The following is a 23,474-nucleotide window of genomic DNA, read 5'->3' on the forward strand; positions in this document are numbered from 1 at the left end:
ACCACTATTACGACAAAAATCACAATGTACTTTAATTAGGGTGACCATATGAAAAGGAGGACAGGGCTCCTGTATCTTTAACAGTTGCATAGAAATGGGAATTTCAGCAGATGTTATTTGTATATATGGAGAACCTAGTTCCCTCTTCATCACAACAGTTAAAGGTGCAGGAGCTATACTAGAGTGACCAGATTTAAAAGAGGGCAGGGCACCTGCAGCTTTAACTGTTGTGACGAAGAGGAAATTTCACCAGGTTCTCCATATACAGGTATACAAATAACACCTGCTGAAATTCCCTTTTCAATACAACTGTTAAAGATACAGGAGCCCTGTCCTCCTTTTCATATGGTTACCCTAAAGACTTTAATCAGTAGCTGAATCATTCTGTAGCTGGGCCCCAAGCATTTGGGAAGGGCTCCCCTTGCGGATGAAGGCGGCGGCTAACTGCCACTTAAAGGCCAGCAACGCCTTAGCAGCAGGGAAGCAAAAGTTGGGATTCACTCAGAGGGCACCTGCTGCCGCCATTCCTCGGCCTCCTTCTGGTTGCCTAGCGACCACCCCTCCTGCTCCAGCGCCGCCTCTAGCTAGGCTGGGATGAATCGCGCATGCGCAGGTGGTAACGGAGCGGCTGCTGCTGGGCTGGCGGCCGGCGTTCGCTCTCGAAGTCTGCGAGGAGGAGGAGGAGGAGGAGGGCGAGGGCAGGAGAGAAAAGGGGGGGTGCATGCGTGTGGCGCTCGGCACGGCGGGCCAACGAAGGTGGCCAGAGCGATGAGCTCCCGGAAAGGTACCGTTGCTGGTCATTCCTTGTCCCCGAAGGACGCGGGCGGGCTCTCCCGGTTTGTTTGCGGGGCTTCCCCCCACCTCCTCCTCGAGCGTGAGGCGCTGCGCTCCGGCCACAACCTCGTCCTAATCACCCGCTTTCTTCTCTCACCCACCACAGTGCTGGCCCTGCAGGCCCGGAGGCGGCGAGCCAAGCACCCTGCGGCGGCCGGCAGGAAAGATAAGCACCCGCCGCACCACAAAAAGTGAGTACTGACGGAACGTGTGTGCGTTTGTTTATGTGGCATCCGGCTTCGTCCCCTCTCCACGGGGATGTGTATCAATTTCTCGCCTTCCCCTTGCAATGATCTACTCTACCAGCACAAACTTCCTTTCCCTACCGGTGTGCGGCCGCACCGGCTGGTCAATTTCTCCATCTCGCTCGCTCCCTGCCACCTGGTTGACGTATGGTTTTTTTTGACGGAGGCAGAAAACACTGTGGGTCTCCTCTTGCCCCCTCTTCCCTCTGCTTAGCTCCCCCTCTGTTCACATCTTGCACACAGATGCTGGGATTTCTAGAACACCCGCCTTTTGCAATTATTTGTGGAACTCCTCAGTCAATGTCTGCTGGTACAAGTGGTGTACACATGTTCCTTTCTTTTCCTGGATACCTACTCTCCCCACCACCACACACACTTTGTTACTGCTACAAATAATGCCTATGGCATAAGTCAGCCTTCCCCAACCTAGTGCCGTCCCAGTGTTTTGGACTACAATTCCAATCAGACTTAGCCATCATGGCCAATGGTAAGGGAGCATGGGAATTGGAGTCCAAAACATCTGGAGGGCACTAGGTTGGGGTAGGCTGCCATAAGTATATACAATGTGCTATACTTATACCCTGCCCTAAGGCTCAAGACTGTTTATAGCACTTCCTTATTTTCAGACTCAAAACAACTCTATGAACTAGGTCACTGTTTTGTGGAGAAATAAGATGGAGCAAGAATGACCTGATTGAGGCCACCCAAAGAATCTGTTACTGTGCTTGAAACTTCCCGATTTTGAAGTCCAACACTGTAGCCATTGGACCTTGTTTGCTTAATTCCAGTACATTGGTGACAGAATTATTTTCACAGGGGAAAAAATGATTGATGCCTTTAGAAGTATATGAGATGCTTGAAGTTATATGCCTTTTTATTTGATAACTAAGAGGAGCATTTCATACAGTTGCCCGTTCCTGTGATACATTTTTGTATACTACTTGCTATGCCCTTTATGGACTGATATCCTTCCATTTGATGTTTTATAATTTGAAAGCCTTCTATATTGCTATTCCACCTCGCTGAAGTGGTTAGGATGGGACTGGGTTATACAACTTCAGATGTAGGTAGCAGCTCAGTGACTGATTGCTCTGCCATACAAGGAGAAGAGTTCTACCATAGTCTTCTCTCTGATGTGTTGGTTTTTGATGTGAGAACACCCCCTGCCTATAGAGGTGTATTCAGTAACGTGAGTTCTTGCCTGTAGTTTGAAGTGATACAGCCCAGACACATATTAATAAACTCAGTGAGAATTAGCCAACAGACTTACTTCCTGGGAATTTTTCAGAAGGACTCCTGCTGATGCCTTTGGTGTTGGCCTTTAGGTTCCCACTTCTATTTTGTTCCCCGTGCTATTCAGCATTTACATGAAACAGCTGGGGAAAGTTATTGGAGGTTCCATGCCATCGGTATGTGGATGACACCAACTCTGTCTCCAATCTCAGTCTAAGGATCCTGTTGAAGTTCTGAATTGGTGTCTGGAGTTGATAATTGACTAAATGAGGGCAAACGAATTAAAACTTAATTCAGAGAAAGCAGAGGTGCTTCTAGTCAGTAGGAAGGCATATCATGGAATAGGGGTTCACCTTTGCTGGACTGGGTTGCACTCCCCTTGAAGACCCATATAGTTTGGGGGTTCTCTTGGATCCAGCCATGAACCTGGATAGCAAGATCTTGGCAGTGGCCAGGAGCATCTTTGCTCAGCTGAGGCTGTGTATCAACTATGCTGATTTCTAGATGTATCTGATCTGGCCACACTAACACATGCTTTAGTTGCATGTTGTCTGAACTACTGTAATGCATACTTTGTGAGGCTGCATCTGAAAAGTGTTCAGAAACTCCAACCGGTTCAGAATGCTGCCAGAGTATTGATGAGAGCTAGTTATAGGGAACATGTTACTCTCATGCTATAGTAGCTTCACTGGCTGCTGTTTCATTTCCTGGCACAGGTAATCAGTGTTAGTCCAAAGTGTTGGGACCAGATTACCTGACTGACCACCATTTCCCCAATGAGCTTGCCCAGACGTTGAGATCTTCTGCAGAGACCCTTTTCTCTGTCTTGCAAATTTCTGAAGTGCATCTGGTAAGAACACAAAAGAGCCCGTTTCAGTGGATGTGCCTGGGCTTTGGAACTCTCCCCCTCAGAGATTTGTTTGGCTCCCTCTTTGTTTTGTCCTTTCACTGCCAAGCAAACACATTTTTATGTAGACAAACTTCTGGCCTATCAACTTAATATGCCAATCTGCCAGTTCAAATGTTAACTGGTGTTTTTTTTCTTTTTTATGTCTTGATGCATTGTTTTTTACCTGCTCCTTTTGTTATTTGTTTTGTTCTGTATATTTACTGTACTTAGCTACTTTAAATGCCGGTGGCGTATTCAACAAAGAAGCTTCACTTAAAATTTAATTTATATTCCTGACATACAGCTGCTCTTGCAAGTATCTCTTTATCTTTCCCATGCAAAAACTTTCTTCCTCCTTGCTGTCATGTGTGTTCTGATATAGACACTACCTACTGTTGCCTCTTTTCCACTCAGCGATAGCAACCTTTCTGGCTAACTCAATGTGACCTGCAGGTACATTCCCCAGAACTGTCCCTGTCGCAGAAAAAAAATCTCATTCAAATCTTCCAATCCTATAGACCTTTTACTCAAGTTGTTCTAGTAATATGGTCAAGCTCTCCATCACATCATGGTCAAGCTCTCCATCACATCAAACAGCTGTCCAGCTCTTTCCTTCTTCAGCTTGGAAATTTTTCCTTCTCATGCTTTTCCCCTCCTGTATACACCCCAATATGTGTGTACATGGAGTAGTAGTAGACTTTACATCTTATGTCATCATCTTGAAAACTCATCATCTTAAAAACTCATTGTTCCCCTCATGAAAGGAACTGCTATCCTTTCTGGATTGGATTCTTTCTACTACTTTTTGTTAATGTCACACTTTTGCCTCAATTTTTGTATTATCTTCTCCCTCTCTCTTTTGGGAGAGTGCTCTAAAGCTCTGCCTCCTGAGTGTTCTTATGAGTAATGTCTATATATTAAAGAGAGGTATTTTCCCTCTTTATAGAGGGCCTTTCCTTTTCAGGAAGGAGTCACTGCTCCCTGTCTAATTTAGACATATAGGTCCTGTTTGGTTGTCATGCTAACCCACCGTGGATCGCACAAAAATGTGATCCAAAGTGGGTTAGTGTGTTGTGTAGTGGGTGTTCACCCATGATGGGTGAACTACCCATGCCCACTATCCACCTGCTGCAGCAAACTTAGTAGGCATCCACCGTGTTTTTTTGTGTCATCTGACTGGAAGTGCATGGGGGTTTTCTCATCATTTCAGTGATTTTTTTAAAAAATGGCAGTGACCCTAGAGTCCACCAGCAAGAGCAATCACTACTTCCAGTGCCATTCATGCCACCATGGAGTTTCTCTATGGTCAGCGGTAATTTTTTATTTGTTCTACCAGAATGGCTGTCGGATGCTCGTTTGGAGCATAGAGGATGGCAGGATACATACTTAAATTTTGCGGAGGAGTTACAGGTAACTACAGAGGGTGGGTGAGTGTTGCACTGCGTGGTTCCTTGATTGTGTGATGGGCTCGCTTGTCGTGGTTCCGTTACCCCTCCCCTCTCTGTAGTTCCCCTACCTCCCTCTGTGTGAGTGTGAATCGGGCCATAGAGTGTTCTCATTCATTATAGTTCCCTGCAACGCCACCACCTCACACACAAGGCTTTGACACGCACACCTCCCTCAGGCTAAGCACCACCACTTAAATACCTGAGGAAGGGGAAAAAAGAAAAGCATAACTTTTCCCTTATAGCAGAGGGAAAAGGTAAGGAGATTTGAAAAAGGATTTTCTGTGAATATATCAGGCTGAAGGTTTAATGTAATGTGTTTATTTATGAACCATTAGAGCAGGAGACACAGCCAAAGTGACATGTGGTTTTATGGTAGCACAATAAAGAAAATGTTTATTGTTGTTTACAGTTCTTAGTTCTGTCAAATTCTATTCACATCCTGCCTATTCTTAAGAATACTGGTAGTAACAAATCTAATAATAACAATCCTTAGTCCCTATGATCTTATTCTCACTCACTCCTCACACAACTCCTGACAAGAAATCACTCAGCTAAACACATCTACCCTCCAAACCCAATCACCAACCGAACACCTCAAACCACTCAGCTCCCCCATATATGTACTCCTCCCCACTTTCCACAGCATCACCAACCACATCCATTCAGTCCAACTTTCTGTACTCTCTAGACATACTCAACTAGACATACCTAAGGGAATAGAAATGCAGGTAACGTCACATTCCCCCTTCTTCAAATCAGAATATTTGTAACTTGTTCTTTGGGGGTCTTCCGAGTAGCTGATTTCATAGGATAGATTCTGATGAATTTTTGTTCAGTCTGTCATCTTTACCACTTGGCTGATCCCTAATTTATTTGTTCCTGTTGTTTTCTTAGACGTTCCTCTTGAGGTTTGGATTTCATTGGGTTGCTGCCTTATGGAGCGATCTTCATTTTCATTAGGGAATCTCTGTCTTGGGCTGTTGTATTTTTCTTTTTGATGTTGTAATGGTAATGTCTTTTACACTACGGACATTACACATTTTCTCTGGGAATTGCAATCAAATAAAAGATTGTTTTAAGGATTTTATAGTTCAGGGGCTTAAATAGTTAAATACTACTCATCAAAACAGTTTTGTGGTATTGCTCTGTAGTGATCTTGAAAGGATTCCATGTTTTGGGCAGTGCTTAAAATGTACTTTGTCTTTGGAAGCTTTGTTTTTAAGATGCTTTTTTAATTACTTGTATCTTGCTATCTCATTGAATCTATGTTGAATTTCTGTGTAACCCATGTACTTTGTGGTTAAAAATTCTTATTTTTACCTAGTTTTTGGGTTAAAAATTCCTGATCAACCGACATTAAGGTAACAATACGTGTTTGGAGGAAATATTGAATGGGTGTACTACCAGTGAGTTATAGTAGGAAGTTGGTGGATTGCTTTTTAGGTATATTTTTTAAAATACTTGATTAAATGTGTGGGGAAAAATTAACCTGCGGGTGTTTGTCTAATGTAAATCAGTCTTTTAAAACTTTATGGGACAGTTGTACACCCCCTGCTCTGTTTGCCCTCATTCTCTTACACAGTTTCTGAAGATCTAGCTTCCTTACTGTTTAAGGCCTTAAAAGTCAAGAAGGTAGCTGAGATGGCTGGCTGCTGCATTATGTTCTATAGAATATTTAGTCTGCCTTCTTGCTTTACAGTGCTAACAGCTCTTTATGGCTAGCAAAAAGAATGAAGAAGCTTTGTGTACTCCTTCCATAGGGTTGACCTGTGTTAAGCAGAGCAGTGCTATGGGGGCTGTGCGTGCAACAAAACTCTTATTCAGTAGGGCTGCCTAGTTGCTTGGGGGTAATCACTTGCTAAATTGAGTGCTAAGTTAAAAGGCTGAAGTAAATAGCTTTTACTAAACTCAGATTTCAGTTGACTATCTGCAGATGTCTTGAGATGTACTTATTTTAAAAGTTGTCTCTCTCCCCCAGTGTTATATTGAAATGAGCAGTAAGACATTATTTTAAATTTTTCTTCTAAATACTTAAGTTAAGTGTATAATATGACAGTTTAAGCTGGAAGTATTTATCTATAATAAGATGGGTGCCAAGAACTTGAAACACAGACACCTTGAAACTTAGCATGCATACTAAGGGCACTCTAGGGCTGTGCACACCATAGCATTATTTTGTTTTTAAAACACATTAATTTTAATTCAGTTAAATGTGTCTGTATGGTTGAAGCTTCCAGAAACACCGTCAGCTACTAGGGTTAGACTTCCCTAACCAGCACATACCTTTGCCGACTTTCCAGGTTGAAGCTAGGGGCGATTAGTAGGCTGAGGGGCAGAGTTAACTGTCCTTTCTTCCTCTGTGCTGTGGGGCAGCCCCTCTGGGGGGAATGGAGCAGACAGACCCCTCCCTCAAGGTCTGTAGGAGTCCCCCTGACGGGAGCCATGCCTAAGAGTGCCAATGCCATAGCTTTCATAGATGGAGTGGGCACAGTGTGTCCAACACTAACAGCTGTGTAAGTTTCCTTGAAAGCTGCACTGTATTAAATGAGGCTATTCTAACCTGTGCAAAGCCAGGTCCATTTGCTAGTTATCTATAACTGTAAAAGAGGATGTGTGTGTATCCATCTACCAGCACCAGAGTGCCAAGACCATAAAACCTGGACACCTGAAACTTGGCATGCATTCTTAAGGGGACTTAGGGGAGTGCACTTCATGATTGTTTTGATTTAAATGTATCTGTGTTGTTGAAGTCTGCAGAAACAGCTTCAACCACTAGGGGAAGACTTCCCTAAGTACATAGCTTTGTAGACCAAAGAGTTCGAGGCTGGGGAGATTAGTAGGTTGAGGGACAGGGATACAGGCTCTCTGTGAGATGCACTCCTTTCAGGGGAATGGAGTGGACAGACCCCTCCCTCAGGCCCTGTAGGACTGTACCATAAAGGGACTATGCCTAGGGATACCAGCAGGCATGGCTTCACTCAGATAGGGCCAGGCACAAATGTCTAGCTGTCCAACTCTGACAGCTGTGTAAGTTTACTTGAAGATTTCACTGTATCAAATGAAGAGATACTGTAGAAATGATACATCAATTTATTATTTATATAATTGTTTCTTTCTTTTATATCCTGTCTTTCCTCTACAAAGCCCAAGGTAGTGCACATGATCCCCCTCCTTTCCACTTTATCCTCTCAACATCCCTGGGAGATAGATCAGGCTGAGAGTCAGTGACTGGCTGAAAGTCACCCAGTGAACTTAATGGCTAAGAGGGGATTAGAACTCGGGTTGCCTGACTCCCAGTCCAACACTGTAATAAGTGTTGCTTGTCATTGTATCTTCTTTCTTTATAATTTTTTTCCTAGGTTTGTAATTGTAGTTTGGTTTTGAAGGACAATAAAGAGAACATCCTCATATGCAGAGCTTCTGTGCTGGAATTGTGTTGCCTTTAGCCATCAAAACATTAATTTCAGATTTCCATGATAGCAGAATGTGGTGGAATTCTAATGATGGTTTAGTGTGTTTAATTAAAAACCTGAAAGACCTGAAATAATGTTGAATATTAGTATATTCTTTAAATGATTAAAATGTTACTTATGATAAGTGTTTTTAACCTATATATTAAAGTGTGCTGTTTTGTACGTACATCTTACTGAAATTGGGCTGGATAAATGAATTCAGATTAGGTAGTCAGCAAATGCTTCAGGTTTTTCCTATTTCCATCACTTGTTTCATGGTTCTGATGTCAAATAAACAACCAGGTACAGTTTAATTATAATATTTTTCTTGATCTTCCCTGTTTGGCATGCAGACTGATAGCTTCCATTTATTAGGGATTGGAGAGGCTGATTAGTTGAGATCAAATTAAACAAATATTGTTTTTACTTGCAAAATAAATGTTTATGCTAGGAGATTCTTAATTTTATTAAGAAGGTGCTGTTTGTCGTGGTTTGTTTTCAAAAATGGTGTTTGAGAAGCCCAAATTGATCACTTATCATTTATGATATAATATGCATTATGATATAGGATTTTTACAACTATTCTTCAGCAAAAGAGCATATCCCATGCAAGCCAGTGGAACAAGCCAATGTTTTAGGAATTGATTCAATCCCTGGTGTAGCATCTGAGAAACCATGTGCTATATGATTGTTGTAATAGCTAGAAGGAAGGGTTAGCAGCCAGTATGTTGAACGCTTATCTCCCTCCACAATAATTTGTGGTTATAAGGCTTGATTTAACTAGCTAGCTCTTTTCTTAAGTTGAAAAAAATGTTTTAACTGAGGCTCAGAGAAGACCTGGTGTCCGGATAACCTTCCAAAAAGTGTGGGAGCAGGTACTAAATTCACAAGTTGTTCCTCAGAAAGTGTTTTGTTTTGCCTAGAGAGCAAGTCTAAATGTAAAGAATTGAAACTTTACATTGATCACACTGCATCAATTATGCTTTTGATTGACTAACATATATATTACTCTTCCTTACAGCCTGTCGTTTGCATATAAGATAGACTTGTAAATATCCCCACAAAGTTTGTAGCCTGCGTTTTTTTTTTACCAGTCTGCTTCGAGTCTAGAAGCCTATTTTCCCATGCTGGCTGCAGAGTGGGGTGAAGCCTGGAAATGCAGGCATCTAGCCCCTTGGCAGGCTTGCAAAAAAGTCCCTTCTACTAAAGGGACTGATGGGTGAACTGAGTGCTCCATCCCTCCTTAAGCCTACAGTATTTCGGTGCCGCTGATAGAGGGAGGGTCTGGAGGAAGGCATAGCACATAAATCAAGCAATCTGTCCCTCCTCTGCCTGTCCATTCATTCACATGCATGGAATTCCATGTATTTGTCTATGGCTACCAGGCAAGTTATTAAATACAAGACTGATATAATACTTTAGAAAGATGCAGTCAGCAAGTACTTGACATTTTTGAAATGTATATGCTGAAAATGTGTACATCTGTCACATTTGGAGGTGGTTTTTTTTGTTGTTTTGTTTTTTCGCTGCCTAGTGATGTTAAAAACACTTATATAGTCCCCTTTGGGGGATAGTCTGTTGCAGCAAAACTGAAAAAGTCCACAGATCTTTGCTGGCTTTAGTCACGAAGACCTAATTTGTGATTGCTGGGATCCAATCCCTCCAATGCAATCCGATGCATCTTTATTCAGATATAAGTTCACTGTTCAGTGGGGCTTAGTCCCTATATAGGAATATAACCCCTTACCGTGTGCTGCACTGCCACAAGAAGTCAGGGACAATCACTTCTACCCTTTATAACTCCAAACTTTTGAATCTAGGGTAGTGGTTTGGTTTTGGTGCTGGCTGATCAAAGTACTTTGGCTGTTTACCATTAAAATCCCCAGTCCCGTCCTTCTGCTATAGCTGATGCTGAGGGGAGGAGCTTCCCTACTTTGTAAATTGAGTGCAAGTGTGGCTATGTAGAAATCACTACCTTAATATTGAATTGGCCATGTTACATTTCCAAACTGATAGGCATTTAGCTACCCGTATTTGCTATTAGAGTAAGATTTTATTCTACTATTAGAGAAACAGAACCTGGATTACACTTCTATTGTGTTTGCCCTGTAAATATTGCCAATAGTTATTGGGAAAGGATTTTTTTTTTAATTCTGATGGGAAAGCCCTTGCTTTTGAGTGGTAAAGTCAAGGTGGTGGAATTACTGTGGACTTCTTTGGGGATATGGTCTGTGGTTTTTTCCTGCCTGATCTTGGTTTTATTATCAGTGTTTTCTGCATGTTGATGGGAACATGTTGGGTGCTCTTAACATTTTAAGAAGAGTTCCTCCAAGATGATGAGACTGGAGCAGGCAGGCACCATAGGGGCCTGCTTCAGTTGGAAACCTCCCCCCCACAGGGCTAACATCTTCACCTTGTGGGGAAGAAGGAGCTGTTGGTTTGCCCCTCCATTGGGAGATGAGAGGACGGAGCAGGGCCTTCCCACCAGCCTAAACAGTCTCCTTAATTTCTTTTTATTTTCTCCCTCTTCCCTCCCCATCCACTTTTCCTTGTGTGTCACGTCTTTTTTTTAGAATGTAAGCCTGAGGGTAGGGACTGTCTTCTTTATTGATACATTGTAAGCCGCTCCGAGAGCCTTTTGGCTGAGGTGCGGGATAAAAATACTCTAAATAAATAAAAATAAATAAAATAAATATTGTGCTTCAGATGCAAAACTAAGCATATCTCTATTTGATGAGCACTACGATGCTTCTTTGGATTCTGGAAACCAGCTTTGGAACCCAGGACTGGAGTGGGTGGGTGTGAGTTTGGGCTTTGTACATCTCAGCAGTCTAATCTAATTGCCCTGCCTTTCCTCTTTTCAAGTAAGCCAGTGGTAAACTACCTGCATACCTGAGAAGGAAAATGGGCGTGATGATGTCTAGATCCCATTGGGATTTATTAACTGCTGTCATGTTGCCACTGCACTGTGCATGGATTCCATTGGGATTCAAATGGTGCTGCTGCTGTCAGATAAATTCAAGGAGTAGCAATATAGCATTTTGAAAGTCTTCTCCTGATCTGCGGTGGGATGTGCTCTTTTACAGATGGATGTGTGTCAGGGAGGGCAGCGAGGGCTGTCTGTAAATCAATGTGATTTCATGTTTGTTTGGGGAGCAAATATCAAAACAAACCACCAGGTGGCAACATATTAATTCGAAAGTAACTGAAAATGACTTTTAAAATAATTGAATAAAACCATGCAAACCCCTCTAAATTTAAACTATAGACAGGCTTCTTCTTTTTTTAAAGTGAGCAGTAAATAAATGTTTTGGGAAAGGTTTTAATCAATTTGAACTCATTGCTAGTTACATAGATAATTTCTTCAAAAATGAACCCTGGCAGAGAAATGTAACATTTAATATAATGTTGAGCAGTGTGCCTAAACAGTGTTGATGGTCTTGAGAATGCTATCATCTTTCTATCTATCACTTTCAGATTAGAAAAAGTTTGTGTCTCTTATTTAGAAGGCATGTATATAGATAGGTAAATATATAAGTAGAGTGTGTTAACAACTTAACCTACATTTCTTTATAAAAATATACTTGGGTGGTTAACCATTATATCAAAAGGTTTTAAAAATATGGAATTGCAATAACTATCGTACAGCAAAATAGGAAAAATAGCCTCAGCAAAAACTCATTTCCAAAGATATTAAATAAAAGTAAAAGCAGTAAAAACCCATTTCCAAAGATATTAAATAAATTGATACATGGTTACTGAAACTTTTACTAGTCTGCTTTTCAATGCATACTACTGTTAGTCATTTGTGAACTTCAAACAGGCATGCACAAAGCCCAGGTTCACCTGTAATAAGTAATAATCGGGTAATGAATTTTTCATTTTGTACTCTCTTAAATACTCACTAAAAACATAAACTAGTTTTAATCCTTGTTAGTGCTTGTGAGTTAGACACAGTGGGATAATGTTTGTTCAGGATTATTAAAATGTGTGAAGGGTGATCTTGAAATGTCCCTAGAGAGAATGTTCAAGTATAGTTAATTGCTAAGTAAATTCTCTTATTATATGTTACACATTGCACTTTAAATTTTGTTTACGTTCAGTTTGTCCTAACTAGCACTCCGCAGTTTCAGTTATGCTTCTTATAGCTGGTGTCTCAAGTGAAGTGTGTCTTTATTTTAAGCCATTATTGTTTCTTCTATTATAAGTGTCAATGTAGCTGTAGAGAAAATGGTAAGCAGACTTTTAAGTATATAATACAAAAGAAAAGTAGGAAAAAGAGTGGTTAGGCTATTATTTGAATGTTGTAATCTTTATAGGAGGTCAATATACAGTTTAAAATTGAGTGCAATTTAAATTGCTCTCTTATACAAACAAGTATTGTAACTAATGTATCATGAATGATGGAATTTCCAGAAACACTGATTTCTTTAAATATATATATATATATATATATATATATAAAAAGCTATGTCCTTCAGAGGCAATATAAGAAACATTACTATTTTCTTTGTGCTCCCAGTGTAGTCCATGGTCAAATCAGGCTTTTTACAGGAACAGGAATTAAAATATCGGATCAATTCAAGGGTGATATCACTTTTAATTAGAGGCCTGTATACACTGTACTCTAAGTATCAAATAGTACTGTCACCTATTCAAATTCATGAATCTCTCATTGTTCAAAATTTAATGTTGCTTCTTCTTAATATAATCTGTCTCATTCCTAGTTTCTTAAGCCTCACTATAAAGGAAGAAATGCTAGATATTTGTGCTTTTGCTTCCTTCAAAGTAGAAACAAAGTATGGGGCTTTCTTCAGGCGTTTTTCTATTTATTCCCTCCATTCTTTGAAATACAAAGGAGGACAGGTATTATGCTGAAGGACCGGTTTGATGACTCAGATGTGTGATTAACTGAATGAGTATGAACATTAACCTTAAAATAGATATAGAGGAAAAAGAAAAGTGGACTAACCAGGATAAAAAGCTTCATGACTTATAATACCTCTGTTTCTAAGCATATTAAGAGTCCTGGTGCTTGCTTCATAAAAGGTAAGCTCCTGAGGGCACTTCCTATATATGCTTTAAACATTTTATTTTTAAGAGAACGCTGGTTTGGGGAGAAACAAATTGTGAACGTGTTGCATATTCTACCACAATAATCTTGCAGCACAGATCTTTGTTCCATTTGTGCTGGTTCTAGTGCTTTAGAATTTCATTTATTTATTATTACATATATATCCTGCTTTTTTCCTCCATGGAACCCAAGGTGGCATACATGCTGAAGGACTGGTTTGATGACTCAGATGTGAGATTAACTGAATGAGTATGAACATTAACCTTAAAATAGATATAGAAGAAAAAGAAAAGTGGACTAACCAGGATAAAAAGCTGAGAGTCTGTGACTGGCCCCAAATCACCCAGTGAGCTTCCATGGCCGGGCGGGGATTAGAACCCAGATCTTCCAACACTCTAGCTACTACACACACCTATTAAGTCCCCTATGCAGGTAGATCTTGGAGATACATTGGCAAAAGGGACTCTACATTAGTGTAACCAGTGCCAGTGGAAGGGACAGAAATGGGCAGCAGAATGGAAAGAGTGGAATTTAAGATTAAGTTAAACTCCCACAGATCTTGCCTCTGGCCCTATAATGATCTGATGTTGCATTACTCTTTGGGTGGTTTAAGTCAAAACAGTCCCCATGAGCTCAGTTGAGAGTCAAAATACATGGCTTCTATTTTGCTCTGCTCACACTGCTGTGAGGAAGCATCAGATTCCATTAATCTGCAGCCAATCATGGCTCACCTATAGCAGCATATAAACCCCTGCTGAAGAGTCTGTAATTCACATAATGGGGTACACAGGATAGTGTTATATTTCTGTGGCCTCATGTTGTGCACAGTTAGAGCAAACAGGACATTTTGGTGAAAGGGCACTTGGCACAAAAAGGAAGCAGTACTCTAGTCTGGTCTCAGAATGAATGTAGGAAGAGCACATTGCTAACATTTCTCAGAATCCTTACAGGTTCTTGGTGGTGCCACACTGGCGTCACGTCCCCTTAAAACCCTGTGGTTTCGCTGCTCCAGGGTTGCACCAGGTAATACTCATGGCAAGGCAGGTTGATGGCCTGCCCCCCATTCTTCCCTTGCTTTTCCCCACTTACATTTAAAATGTTAGACGCAAAAGGCTCCTTGGCAAAAGGGAAACTCTTCTCCCTCACACAGAAGGCAGCATGGGGCGTTCCGGCAGCCATTTGGCTTGCCGGGCCACTCTCTGCCCAGATGGACGTTGACTTATCAGGGGTTGCCATCTGCCCAGCAATGCTTCCGCATCGAGGACGGAGTGAGGGTAGAGCCCCGAAGGGCTGTGTTTTCCTTGCTTTGTCCTGAAAAGTTGGGGTAAATCCCCAACTTGTAAAATGCAGGGCTTCTCTGGAAAACCCCATGATGGCTTAGAGGTGGCTGCTGCGTCATGTAACTGATGCAATGCCACTGCGGAGTTACCTCGGGGCTTCCAGAGCATATACACAGCTCCCAAGACTATATTGGCAGTGCATTGCCATCACTTGCAGTATTCCATGCAACCATTACCTTTAAACCTAATTTAAGCTAGGTATTGTTACTTGAGATTAAGGGTGCTTCCAGATGGAAGGGTCTTATGCTAGCCATTAGAAGACACTGTGCAAGAAGCAGTGGGAAAACATGGGAGGGTTATGAGTAGAAGATGACATCATGTTGACGCCCTGTAAAATTCTGTGAATGAGGTGGGATGATGGGAAGATAAAAGCCTCATCTGGAAGCACCCTAAATTGTTAATGGTGTCTTTTTGATTGATAATGTGGGTCCATATTATGGATACAGATGGCACATTTATTTCAATTATTTGTAAGATTTATAAATTATATGCTCTCTTCCTGAAGGCAGCTTAGGTATTTACAAGTTTTGTAAAATTTTCTAATAGTTAACTCAAGTGGTAAGTGTCACCAGGATTGTAATCAAAATGAAACTACTGAGAAAGTATAAGAATGCCTGGGGGCAGGGAAACGTTTGAGGAAAACTTTTTAAAAAAGCCATCCAAACCTAAAGGGCACCCCCCCTCCCCACAAACCAGTGAGGGCTCAGCCACAGAGCATAGAGTTAACAGCTGGAAAAGAAAAACAGAACAGGGGTGGGCTGGAACCCTGAATAAGAGAGCTCCTTTTAGGAGAGAGAATGCACTGCAATACTTTGTTACAGGAACCACTTCTTCCCACTGTTTTGAGCCCATGCCAGCCCGTGTAAGGAGCCAATCTTAATTCCACAAAAAATCTAGCAGGAAAAGTCATGGTAAGTTGCAGGATAAAAAGCTTGGTGAGATGAAACCAAAAGACAGTGTGAAGAAAGAAGGAGAGAGGATGAGTGGAAGACCAGCCTAGAGCTGATGGACATGAAGGAAAAAGGAAAGGAACCTCTTGTGCAAGCACTTGAGTCATTACTGACTCTTAGAGGGACGCCTGCTTTCGCTGACGTTTTCTTGGCAGACTTTGTAGCAGGGTGGTTTGCCATTGCCTTCCCCAGTCGCAGTTACCTTTCTCCCAGCTAGCTGGGTACTCATTTTACCGACCTTGGAAGGATGGAAGGCTGAGTCGACCTGAGCCGGCTGCCTGAGAACAAGCTTCCGCTGGGATCGAACTCAGGCCGTGGGAGAGAGTTTCGGCTGCAGTAACTGCCGCTTACCACTCTGCGCCACACGAGGCTCTTGATGGACATGAGCTTCATTATTAAAACCTATCAACAGATAGCTGCCAAATAAATGTGTGTAAGTTTCAGGAATATTGTGTTTATATGACACTTTCCCTCTCATACTGAGCTCCAGGATTCCTTTGACCCACTGCTTAATAGCAGACGAGAAGCAAGATCTCCAGTGTTAAAGCCTTTGACACCAATAAAGCTTACTGAACGCACAAAAATAACTTTTTAGGAAGCTGGAATAAAACCCATAACTAAATGATTAAAGAAAAACATTTTGATCTAGTCAAAGCAAGATTATTATGATACTCCACATGATGAAAAAAACAATACTCTTAGGTCCAGTACATATGCAAAATGCCCATTAGTGGGCTCCTACATCTTCAATACCTGCTCTTAGCACTTTCTGATGTCATAATATATTCAGTGTTCAAAGGTGTGGCTTGTAACTGCTCAGACAAGGTGTGTAAAAGACAAGGAAGAATTTACATGGGTACAGAGCACTGAGGGAGAAGATACATGGAAAGGGGGAGGAAGACAGAAGGAAGAAATGGACGGGTGGAAGGGCACCCACAGGCATATGGAAGCATGTGGAGTTCTCAGAGCCCCCAAATCACGGGGAATTCACAAAGTAGCTCTGTATTCCTTGATATTGTCTTAGGTAAAAGATACTTATGTTTCACTTTCTTCATAGAAATGTATTGCATTAGAAACTAGGAATCAAATGTTCTCAACTTCTTTTAGAGCCTAATTATGGGTTGTATTCAATGTTAATCCTACTTAAGGGTGTTCCCGTTAAAATGAATGGGACTTATGTTAGATTAACATTGGCTATAACTCTATCGTTTCGTAAGTATATGTTCTCGATCTGGAAAAAAATGGCTTGGATACTGACCTTATTATCTTTATTTAAATTAGTATATACTAAATCTTCAAAAGGAGAAAATGATGTAACAGATTTGAATGCTTTACTGCAGGCTTCCCCAGATGTTTTGAACTACAACACCGGGTGAATACAAATCAATGATTTACAAAAAGTGTTTTAGAATTATTATGTTTTAAATGTCATAAATAAATGTCTCTCTGAGTTAAAAAACCCCATAGTTCAACTAAATCTCATCGTAAACCCACTAAAACTACATTTAAGAGTGCAATTCTATGGATTCTGCTTCCCTTAAAAGGAAGCCTCTGAATTCAGAGCCTTCCAAGTATCCGGTTGCTGTTCACTGGGTGGGAGGAGTGATGGAGACTATTTCCGCCACTCCTTTTATGAACTGTGCCTGTCTAGAGCCTATCTAGAGATGGGTGGTGGTGGCTAGGAATGGAGAGGTCTTAGGATTTCGTATATCCTGGTGTCTTCTCTGCCCTTTCCATCCACTAGAACTCTCCCTTTTCTCTTCCTATGAGGCCACATTTGTGACCTCTGGAAGCAGCCATTGTGGTTCTTTTCATGGTGACTGCAGGGGGGTAGGGGATCAAAACTGAAAGTCTCCCTCCCAAAATATCAAAAAAGTCCAGCTGGGTCAGACCCAATATCTATTTAATCCAGCACCTTTTTCCAACTGGATCTTGCATAGTACAGGCTGTTTACGCATTCAGCTGTGAGGTATGAAGTGATGTGATGTACAATGACTTGCAAACCAGCATTTATTCTTTACTGTGGCTTAGAAAATATTTTTTCATGTCTAAATAGTACTTGACCTTTATGATGAGGCTGTTGCTAAAACTGATAATTACTATCTGTCTCCTCTGTTCCAGTTAAGAACTGAAATAACACAACTACAATAATTTGAAATGTTGGGGGTTTTGTTTGTTTTTAAAATGTAGTAACTATGCTTAGTTCTTGGTTTTGTCATTGGATTTTGGCATGATCTTGATCGCTGCTTTGCTTGTCTTTTATTTGATCCCCTCTCTCTTACTGCATTGTGTTGGCATATTAATGTAAATGTATATAACCATTTAAGAAAAGACACCACTCTTTGTTGTGTCCTTTAAGAACTGTTGCAATTAAAGCATATACGTAACAGCTTGTTTCGTTAGCTGAGCTGTTCTTGAATTGTTTGGTTCCCAGAAAACTCAATTACCTAATTTCATTCAATTTTGGTTTGAATATAGTAACATGTGTTCAAGGGAACTAAAATAAATTGGTGATTCATCTTTAGTATCAAGTCATTGTAGTAAAAAACCATTGAAGGTGGTAGCAGCAGATATATTGCTAGACTGCCATAGCTTGAGTGGTAATAATTCTGCTGGAAACATTTTCCCCAAATATTACTGTCCTCTGCAATAATATTACGTAGTTTAAACTATATGTCATATAAAATACAGTAAGCAAGCCAAAGAACTGAAAAGCCTAGGTAATTGTGGCTTTCTGCAGTGGTATGTATGGTATGTGGTTTTTAGTTCCCTTTCTTTACAGGGTATTGTTATCAGGTCATCAGTTGTTTCCGGTGCTCCTGAATTATAACTAACATATGCTGGATTAACCTGAATCATATAGCTGTGGTTTAGTTTCATTCATCTTCTAGATCTTCCTGCTCTTACCCTAACTCTCCATGTGAGAATTTATTAGTGATATATCTGTTGTGCTGGGTACTGAATAATTATGTGTCCTTGTGTATTTACTTGTCTTTCTTATGTACAAACCATTGTTGAATAGCTGCAATCATTCAGGTAGAGGAAACTTGCCAAGCAAGTGTTTCAGATGTCTAACGTACTTGCTTAAAAAGTAGCCATAAGGTTTGAGATTACATTGTACTGTTCAAAATTTCGGAGCTGCCCCCACATTTTATATACATACTGATTGTTATTGTGTTCACTCTTCTCTGGCTTGAATTGCTTTGTGGAATTATTACATGATTAAATTTAGCAGCAAATTTGTTCTTGTGGACTAGGTTAAAATCAGATACTTGATGACAATGCAGTGATCTATACCCACTGCAATGGGCTGCGATGCAGCTGACACCTCACCTAACTCCTTTTCTCCTGATTTCGTTAGATGCTTTTTTTTCTGTATGGGCTTTGTCTCAAAGCTGAGGAAACTGTTCATTACTGAATTTTGAATTTTTGAGATAGGAAAGTAGATTTCAATTGAAAGTACGCTGGCTAATATATTCACAGACAGCTTAGTAGCTAATGTAATACCTTGTTCACCTTTACGGTACTGGAAATTTGAGAGTTTGGGTATAGGAAAAGACTAGGTGGCTTCTCAACAAGGTTTATATCACATGCTATCACAGCTGTAGCCTTACCAAATAGGAAGTGGGTTGGGTCTTGGATCTGAAGGAATCCTGTCCATTTTGCAGTAAGACACTCTTCTGGTACCACATGATGATGCGAAGGAAAACTTTCACTCCTCAATGTTTTATTGCAGCCTTCCCCACCCTGGTGCTCTCCAGATGTGGTTGGACTACAACTACCTGGCTGGGAATGATGGAACATTTAGACCAGCACATCTGGAGGACACCAGATTGCTGGATTGGCAAAGGTGTGTTGTGTATATGTGTAGATTGAGAGGTTGTATTAGCTTTTGAAAAATTAAACTATGCATACAGAACACTGTCTTTTAGCTATAAGATTTTATTCAAAGCAGACTGAGTGGTAGGATCCAAAATACGTACTTTATTCTAGTCCAGATAATCCTATTGATTATAGTCAAGCAGCTAATATGCAAGAAAATGTGAGTGAGATTGGCCTGTGAAAAATAGTTGTCCACAAAATTTGAGTGTGTTTCCCCTAGAAATAGATAGTTTGTGCCATAATAGCTATGCCTATGAGGACTTATTCACTGCCCCCTTTCCAATATATTGGTATGGCTGCAAGTGCTATATAGTAAAACATAGAAATCTAAATTAAATCTATGAATAAAACATACTAGTAAGTACAATTCATTGTTTCACCTGGATTCCCATTAAAAATTGATTTTTTATGGTTAGATGAGTTAAAATAAAAGGAAGTAAATTGGTGTGAAAAAGTGAAAATAAGCATCTGCTAAGAGACCAAGGGTATGATCCTATTACCCAGAGGACCTTTTCTTCTGCTGCTCCCAGTTTGTGGAATGGTTTGCAGGGAGAGATTCGTCAACTTAACAGTCTTCCAGAATTTAAGAAAGCCATAAAGACTGATCTCTTCTGGCAGGCCTACCCAGTTGAATTTTTAGGTGCCTTTTTTAATGGTGTGCTGTTTTAATGATGCACTGGTTTTAAACATTTGAATTAGTTGTAGGTATTTTATGGTGTTTTTATTTGTGTTGTACCCCGGTTTGATCCAGAGGGAGAGGCGGGTAACAAATAAATAAATATATTATTATTATTATTATTATTCACATAGGATCAGAGAAAAGTCATAAAACTGCTAGCATTTCCTAGCCAGGCTTTTGAAAGTGTAGTGCTTGCTTTGCAAATATTTGCCTGTATTAGCTTGATCCAACCAGGCTGTGAAGGATTTGATGAGTATCTGGAAGAGAGGTGCAAAATAAAGCCCAGTCTGGCGAAAGTTGCTGATTTGGTTAATAGGCAAGGATAGACTGTTATCGACTGGGGAATGCTGGAAATTGTAGTCCAACACATCTGAAGGTCACCACAATGGGGAAGACTGGCTTAAATACTAGCAAAATGCTTGGTTTAGAAGGCAAGTGAGAATGAGATGTGAGACAGTAAGATATCCATCCTTTCACAGAAGACATTTCATTTTTCCAACTAAGGTGGAATAAGGGTGAGCCTAGAGAATAGGATGTATAATAATTGGCTTTCAAGATGGGCAGGTGTGAGTGTCTCTTCCTTTGTCTATCTAGTGGGAGAGAATGAATACATTGATTAGCCTGGAGCATGAAAAGCATTTTTAAGCAAGTTATTAATAGTTTTAGTATTGTTAGAAGGATTACATTGTTCAGCTAGAGACAAGAATACATGGATAAAAATTATTATGGATCTCCATATACATTGTTAAAACTGTAAAAATAATAATTAAAAAATCCCAGTTCCATCAGGAACAATTAGAAAAAATGATTTGTTTATCTGTGGATTCAATGAATAAGAAGAAAACTTTAAGATAATAGAAAGAGAGGAACTTTTTTGTGTGTAATTATAGAGTAAGAGAAAATATTGTTACATATTTTTGCTGTGGAGAAAATCGGAAGTCAATTTTAATTTTGTATGTTTTTCTTTTCCTTTGTTGTTGTTCTTGTGGCGTTTGCTTGTTTGTGTTTTGAAACAATAAAACATTTAAACATGAAAAAAGGAACAATTTAAAGTACTCAAAGGCAAAATTCCTTAGGGAAGCATACAAAGATTAAGAAATACATAAACAGAACCATTAGCAAAAACAAAAGGTATTAAAGCAAAGCAATAGAGTTATTAAGGAGAATAACAGCATTAAATACAAAACACATACATAATTTAGAGTAATTAAATACTTCACATGTATATATATAAAAAAGAATTAACCTCAATTGGATCATAAGAAATAGAGTGATGGCAATTGATGACTAATAAGTACTATCCTTCATAAATTTAATAAACAGTACCCTAGGAGTATGTGCCATTGAACTTAGTGGGATATTTGATTAGAAATGTGTTTTCCAAATGTCCTTTTTTGAACATACACAGAAATTTACACGTGTACATGTGTATCCAGTGAACCCAGAAATATAGGAATCCTTGCAGAGGTGTTAATTTATTTATAGGATTTATATACTTCTCTATCTATATAAATAAAAATGTAAATGTTCGTTCGAAACAGACGTTATATCTCCGAACGTTCTTCACCGATTGCTTTGAAATTTTGACACAATGTTGCATTCGAATACGCGAGCGTTGTTATGTAACTATGTTCTATATGGGGACAAAAGTTTGTCTTAAAATCGAAGAAATAGGCCTCCTCAAAACCAGTCCTGCTGATCATTGTGACATCGCCAACCAGTAGGCCAATCCACTGCCTCTGCCTTCTCTACTATTTGCATATTCTCTCCTATTTGCTCTTATAGGTCATTGTGACATCGCCAACCAGTAGGCCAATCCACTGCCTCTGCCTCCTCTCCTATTTGCATGTTCTCTCACAATTGGCTGAGTGAATATAGATGTCACACCTGTGACAGTTACACGTTCTGAAGAAAGGTAACTGCCAGGAGTTTCCACTAACCTCCTCACCGTAAAAACATCCTTTTTTAAAAAACAAACAATTTGCTTTACTTCATCCAAATAATGCCTCGCAGAAGATCACACTTAGGTCGTCGTACTCGCAGAGCGGAAGCACTGCGACGAGAAATTGCAAATCAGACTGAGGAAGAACGGGCATCAGCAAACGAGAAAAAAAGAAAAAGAATGCCTCAAATAAGTGCCAAGGAACCAGGCAAGCAACGTTCAGCCAGACTTGAGGATGCACGATTGCGAGCACGGCAATCGCGTTCTACAGCTTCAGATCTGCTTTGTTCTCAACAGAATGAACGCGACAGGCTGAGAGTGGCTGAAAGACGTCAACGAGAAACAGCACATCAGCGTCAAACATGACTCCGTGGTAAACAATCACACGATTACAATTGCCTTGCATTCCGGTACAACCCAGCTGATGATTATAGTTTGAGGCGGCATGTTCTCATCGGCACTATGACTGAAGTGTGTCCTTATTGCAGGGCTCTTAAATTTAATGGAGAAACAAAAGGAATGTGTTGCGCTGCTGGAAAAATTAAACTGCCTCAACTTGGAGAACCACCAGAGCCATTACAAACTTTGCTTGCCGGATATACCGCAGAATCAAAGCATTTCCTATCTAACATCAGGAAATACAACTCATGCTTCCGAATGACGTCGTTCGGCGCAGAAATCATCACAGCTCCATTTATGCCAACTTTCAAATCAAAGGACAAATTTATCATAAAGCCGGCTCCTTCCTTCCGTTTCAAGATAGTCAACATAAATTCCTACAAATGTATTTCATTGGTGATGGCAATGATGAATTGAATGCACGCTGCGGAATTTATACCGGCATAAAAAGGTCCGTCGTTTCAAAACTGCAACAGCTACTTCACGAAAAAAACAATTTAGTACATTTGTTCAAAACAGCAATTGACATGATGCCATCTGATACACACAAGATTGTTATTCATGCTGACAAAACGCCTGCTGGAGAACATGTGCGAAGATTCAATGCTCCAACTATAGACGAAGTGGCAATTGTTATAGTCGGAGATCAATCTTGACAGGACCTTTCAAAGGTGAAGATGTCCTCATTCCTCGCATTCCTATGATTCCAACAGATATGCCATTTCAATTTAAGAGATTGCAATTCCCAATTCGATTGGCGTTTGCAATCACCATCAACAAAGCTCAGGGCCAATCTTTAGAATTGTGCGGTTTAGATCTAGACACAGATTGCTTCTCGCATGGACAATTATATGTTGCGTGTTCTAGAGTCGGCAAACCAGACAATCTCTATATCTACACAGACAATGGAACAACTAAAAATATTGTATATCCACAAGCATTGTGAAATTAAACATATTAGAAACATCCGCTTTGTCTTTTCTTTCTTTTCAATTTAACCAAACTGAGCCACAGCAACGCGTGGCAGGGTACAGCTAGTATCTAATAAAAGTTCTCAGTGTTAAAAAGAAAGAAAGAAAAATAATAATCAAAACACAGAATTAAAAT

The 23,474-nt window shown here is 40.2% G+C and overlaps 1 protein-coding gene across 7 annotated transcripts in view; it reads left to right on the forward strand.

Annotated features, from left to right (window-relative positions):
- Positions 1–742: 742 nt before the first annotated feature.
- The window catches only part of SRPK2 (SRSF protein kinase 2), a 121,639-nt gene continuing 98,907 nt past the window's right edge, over positions 743–23,474 (forward strand). For all 7 annotated transcript variants that reach the window (XM_063134176.1, XM_063134177.1, XM_063134181.1 and 4 more), the window contains exons 1-2: positions 743–784; positions 941–1,025. In XM_063134176.1, coding sequence (XP_062990246.1) covers positions 769–784; positions 941–1,025 — 101 coding nt within the window. In that variant the 5' untranslated portion in view covers positions 743–768. The remainder of the gene's footprint in view (positions 785–940; positions 1,026–23,474) is intronic.

The sequence above is a fragment of the Elgaria multicarinata genome, chromosome 9, assembly GCF_023053635.1.
Source record: "Elgaria multicarinata webbii isolate HBS135686 ecotype San Diego chromosome 9, rElgMul1.1.pri, whole genome shotgun sequence".
Taxonomy (NCBI): Eukaryota; Metazoa; Chordata; class Lepidosauria; order Squamata; family Anguidae; genus Elgaria; species Elgaria multicarinata.